At 43.4% G+C, this 5,738-nt stretch overlaps 1 protein-coding gene across 1 annotated transcript in view; it reads left to right on the forward strand.

Moving 5' to 3' along the window:
- The first annotated feature begins 2,787 nt into the window (after positions 1-2,787).
- Positions 2,788-5,738, forward strand: part of LOC117958135 (microtubule-associated serine/threonine-protein kinase 1-like) — a 55,541-nt gene continuing 52,590 nt past the window's right edge. Inside the window, 1 exon segment of the mRNA XM_034894402.1 lies at positions 2,788-3,615. Coding sequence (XP_034750293.1) covers positions 3,577-3,615 — 39 coding nt within the window. The 5' untranslated portion in view covers positions 2,788-3,576.

A 5,738-nucleotide genomic window follows, 5' to 3' on the forward strand; every position in this document is an offset into this window, starting at 1 on the left:
TTTACCTTCTAATCCTACGGAGTAAATGACTACTGTAAAACATAGACTACTGGGATTTTGTCATGTCTACAAGGTTGCAATGTAACTTTACAGCATTCTACTGTAAAATCATATGCAGTAGTGTTAGTGTGAACTCTAAAGGAAACAACTGTAGATTATTTACAGCGATACTAATTAAAGTTGAGGCCCATGAAACTAAAACATGCTGTAAAGCCCCGTGGAGGTTCGAGTTACTGCAGAGTCAGAAGATAATTCTCTGTAGGATAGTCACTTTTTCACATGCACACACACACATATATATTGGTTAGAGACACTTTCAAGATTGATTCAAGCGTTTCTTTGTAGTATAACAACAGGGGTAGTGGTGGTTGGGATCTCTCAATGCAAATCAAACCAGCTGTTAGTCGAACTGAAATAACACCGTGCACATCTCTAGGTATGAGGAAGTGGATCGTAGAGGTTTACTGAGAGACGGATGCTGGAACGGCTAAGAAGACATTTGCTTAGATGAAAACAAAGTCAAAAGAACTCTTTGTTTGTCAGCCAAGCTAGGAATTCTCCTCTTTTTACAAACTAAGTTGTTTATCAGGCATTTGAATGCAGACCAGTGCCTTCCTGCCCATTTTCGGATAGGTCAGCGTGGGCCGGGGTCGGATGTTCTGTTTCAGATCTCTTGCCGTGTCTGGCACTGATGAGGTCATGGCTGGGGGGGGCAGCTTGGACCATATGTTACACTGAAACAGTGTGAAAGTCCTAATCCTGAGGCAGCAAGACATTATGCAATGACTTCCCATAAAGGCCAAACTTAGTAAGTTCTGATACATATGTATATATATGTAAATATGTATGTATGTATGTAAATACAAACAGTACATGTATACTGTACATATGTACATATACATACTGTTTATACAAATGGTATATACTGTATATATGTATATATATATATATTGTATATACTGTATATGTTTTATATACTGTATACCACGGGGCTTCTCGTGTGCTTTGAGCAAATCACTCCGCCAAAGTAGCGGAAGTAGCAGTGCTTTGCCTTCTGAGAATATAGTTCCCGGTTAGTACGCGGTTAGAAGATGGCTGTGTCTCATGTGACCTTGTTATTTGGACACGCTGTGACTATACACATCTCAACATGTACATAGGAACATGTTGGCGTTGTTTTGTCACTTACTGGGAGCAATAGGCTAGTTTTCAGCCGGTTCCCTCCAGCATCTGTGCTAAGCTAGGCTAGCTGTGGGCACGGTGGAGATGAGAAGGGTACGTATGGACTTATCTAACTCTGGGGGGTACGTTGAAGAAGAAAGTCTAAGAATTAGTACAAGACCACGTGCTGTTGCTGACAGGTAGGCAGCCTGAAATCAAGGCGTTGTTTTACTGTAACGTAACGCGACGTTTCCCACGTTTTTCCCGTTTGAATCGCGTGTCGCTGTCTGTGGTGCTGAACGTGGCTCCGACCGGCCTCCGTTCACACGTGGACTCGCCGTCTGCTCAGCTTGGATGCGCCATGCAGCTCGAGCTATCTGACGCATGCTCGGGATATGAATCAGCAGAAGGCTGATCTCTGCATGATGACTGTTACTGAGCCCACGGAGCGCGTGCTGCCTGGACCCGGCTCGGGTTCCCCTTTATTCATTTAGTTCTCAAAAATCAGTCCTCATTCACAGATAAGCACCTGCGGTAGGTAAACAACATCTTCTGGACATCAGATAGGGGAATAATATCTGGTGGGATGTATTCACTCATGCAAACAACATTTGGTTAAAATAAAGACTAAAGTTATCATATGAAAACTCGTATAGGCTACATTACACACACGTTATAAACACTCTAGGGTGTCCACGAGGGACAGGAGAACCCCCTCTTTCCACACACACACACACACACACACACACACACACACACACACACACACACACACGCACACACTTTCAAATTGGTTTGATATTGTCTCTGTGATCAACCCCTATTATTATTTGTTTTATTCAAATTCCTATAGAGAAGACATTGGTGTACATAATACAGCAACTTTCTTCAGATGTAAAGAAAAATATATAATTTATACGTAGAAAAGAATAAAATAACATACATACCCCAACATAATTGAAAATCCAGAGAAAATAAACGAGTGAAAGGAAAAATAAAAATTCTTTAAAAAAAACTATATATAGAAAAATAGACCTTGGCTATGCAAGTAGAAAGAAAGTAGTGGAAAATATGAATAAATAATAACTAATGAATACAGTTAGTTTGAAAGAAAGACAAGCTTCTCCTGGAGAAACAGTGAAGTGAACGTAAGGACGAGATGTAAAAAAGAGATCACTATTTCAAACAATAAAGAAAGTAAGATGTATTTTTCTGATACGTAGGCCTAGTTTAACACTAGTCTTTATTTCTATTATAAGAATTCATAATTATGATCTTATTATCTGGATAATTGCCCCTAAACGTATGTAGAAATTGAAGGAAATGTCATTGAAATATTAATATTTCTATAAATATTTTTTTATGCATTTTTTATAAGACCCCCAAACCAGAGTTCCACGCATGCGCTCAGACGTTTCTATCTTTCGGAGTGAGAGTGAATCCAAACAATCCAATTAGCTACTTCATTCATCTGAAGAGAGAGGTTCACGCTGTGCGCGCACGCGTGCACGAGGAGGAGGAGGGGCGAGAGGGAATCCCGGGAAGGGGGGGTTACAAATATCGCGTTGCTGCTGCTGCTGCTCTCGCCCCGTCCAGTCCGGTCCGTCTCTCCCGTTTCACCAGGAAGCGGAACCCACGGACGGAGGAATGAACGGATGAGAGTTCTTTAAAGAGAGACGAGAGGAAGACACGCGCTCTCCTCCCAACCGGGGACGGTTACGGGACCGGACAGACAGACAGACAGACGGAGAGACAGACAGGCTCGATGGCGCGTCATCAGCCCCGGCGGACGGCTCGGTGATGAGGGGAGTGGAACTCCACGGTGCAGCAGTGCGTAAAGTCATCGCTCGGTTGGTTTAGCTTTTTTCCTTCTTTTTCTAATTTTATTTTCTTGAACACGTTCTCACGTTGCTTCGGGAGATTCTCGTCAAACAACAGAAGAACTTGGGAGTCGGACATTGGTTGCAGTGATTGTCCATCATCAGGCCTCCGTCAGCCGCGCGGTTCGGCTGGAAAAGCTTTTAGAAAAAAGCGCAGGAAGAACCCTCTGGCACAATGTCGAGGATGCTCCGAGAGGGCGCGAAGACCCCAGAGCCCGCAGCAGCAGCATGACTGGCAGCCCTGAGACACCGGAGGACACGGGGGACAAGTGGAGCTGAGAGAAGCTTTTTTATCAAAGGGACATTTTTAACCGGACGCAATGCGTGACATCTGGGTTTTATCCTCGGCTTCTTCGACGTGACACTGTCTGTGCGCCTCTGTGCCCCCCCAGTGCGCCGGGACGCTGCGTCTGCCTCTGCTGTTGAACTGGAGCACAGGTGGAACCCGCAGGGTCAAAACACCGATTGAAGAGAGTTCAAGAGGTTGTTTTTAGTGCGAGGAACCCCCCCCAGCCCTGCTGCTCTTCATAACGCCATGGATGACTCGGGGATAATCCGGCGCCGGAGGCTGCAGGTGAGCTCCTTAAAATCCTCATCCTGTGATGTGTCTCTTACCTAGTCCCTACTTGTCTTCTGGTTCCAGCTGTATGCCACACAGCCCAACAACATCCCATTACACCAAAAGTCCTCTGGCTTATTTATGCATCCTAATGACAAGGAAGCCGAGATTTTCAGTTTTCAACAATCAAGTGGAACCTATCAGTGTACCTGCAGATACTCTTAAAAGCATTTGAGCTTACAGTTTGGCTTACATCAATGTTCTTATACTGTCAGAATAAATTGAGACTGTCCTCGCCTGGAAAACGCTTCCATAGGTCGTTTGTCCAAGTAGAAATTACAACCTATATTTACGTTTCTAGCAGCGGTGCCTGAAGTAGCCTAATTATGACGGGGGCAAAGCAGGAAGTAAGGAACTGAATTTCCGCCCCAGCTAACAATTTTTGGTTCCCAGAACATTCAGGGAACGTTCGTTTTTAGTTGTGAGATGTTCCCTGAAGGATAGGTTTAATTAGGTGTTCTGGGAACGTTAGTTTTTGGTTAAATCAAACATTCTTAGAACATTACAACCTTTAGAGAACGTTCCTCTAACGTTATCCTAACATGACAACTTTTAGAGAACGTTCCCCTAACGTTGCAACCTTTAGAAAACGTTCCTCTAACGTTATCCTAACATGACAACCTTTAGAGAACGTTCCCCTAACGTTGCAACCTTTAGAGAACGTTCCTCTAACGTTATCCTAACATGACAACCTTTAGAGAACTTTCCCCTAACGGTGCAACCTTTAGAGAACGTTCCCCTGACGTTATATTAACACTGCAACCTTTAGAGAGCCTTCCCCTAACATTCCCATAACGTTATCTTAACGTTGCAACCTTTAGAAAACGTTCCCCTGACATTATACTAACGTTGCAACCTTTAGAGAGCCTTCCCCTAACATTCCCCTAATGTTGCAACCTTTAGAAAACGTTCCCCTGACGTTATACTAACGTTGCAACCTTTAGAGAGCCTTCCCCTAACATTCCCCTAACGTTGCAACCTTTAGATAACGTTCCCCTAATGTTCTTTTTTACATTCCCCTAACCTTTAAAAAAAACAACCTGATACCAATTGTATTATTGCTTTAAACTGTCTGTGCATGAGCAAGAATGAATTATTATACATTAGCAGCAATAAATGAACAGGCAAACTTGATGGGATTTAAAACTGTAATGTACAATATAAAAAATTACACAAAATATATATACAAGAATCAGAATCAGTTTGATTGGCTATACAGACACATACCAGTGCAAATGTAGTGTGCAAGATGCATATTGGAATGATAAAGCACCATATTTTAACATATATCAGTAACAGTGGACTATAGTCGCATTCATACGGCAGATGTCCGTTATGTTAACGTTAACACATTAACAGTTATTCAACTACACAACAGCACAGCAGGCTGAACACAGCTGTTTCCTGGTCCTCAGATCTCTGCAGGGTAAATCCAGACAGACCTAGACTATCTGTCCAATCGGAGTTAAAACAGCTCTTAGCCACGCCCCAAGACGATTGTGATTGGTTTAAAGAAATACTAAGAAACATGAACACGTCTTTCTCCCATCCCAGAATGCCGTGTGGTCTAGCCCGACCGCCAGGAAGGCCTGGCAATGCGAGACAACTAGAAATGTGAATATGGGTCATAATCGCAGCTTGAATAAACAGCGTACCTATGGGAGCGAGTTTTCGGGTAACAGGACAGTCTGGTACACAGTGTGTCTCAGGTGGTGAGTGCATGGCATGAAAGTGACCTCATTTATTTACAAATACATCATGTCCCATTCATTCAGACTGAATTAGCTTTGCTGTGATGTCCTAGCATCACTATAAAGATCATTTCGGATCCTCTTCAGTTTAGTTGAGACCAGGGGTCTTCAACGTTTTTTAAGCCAAGGACCCCTTAACTGAAAGATAGATGGGGCGGAGACCCCCCTACTAAATATTGACCCCCCGTTGAAGATCCCTGGTTTAGTCTATACAGCCTCTTTTACCAAATGCTGGTAATGAATCGTCACTCATATGAAGTGTTCAAATGACTGAGGTCATCCATTATGGAGCAGCCTGCTCAGCCACGGGTCGTACCCCCCCCCCCC

Source organism: Etheostoma cragini, chromosome 15, assembly GCF_013103735.1.
Source record: "Etheostoma cragini isolate CJK2018 chromosome 15, CSU_Ecrag_1.0, whole genome shotgun sequence".
Lineage (NCBI taxonomy): Eukaryota > Metazoa > Chordata > Actinopteri > Perciformes > Percidae > Etheostoma > Etheostoma cragini.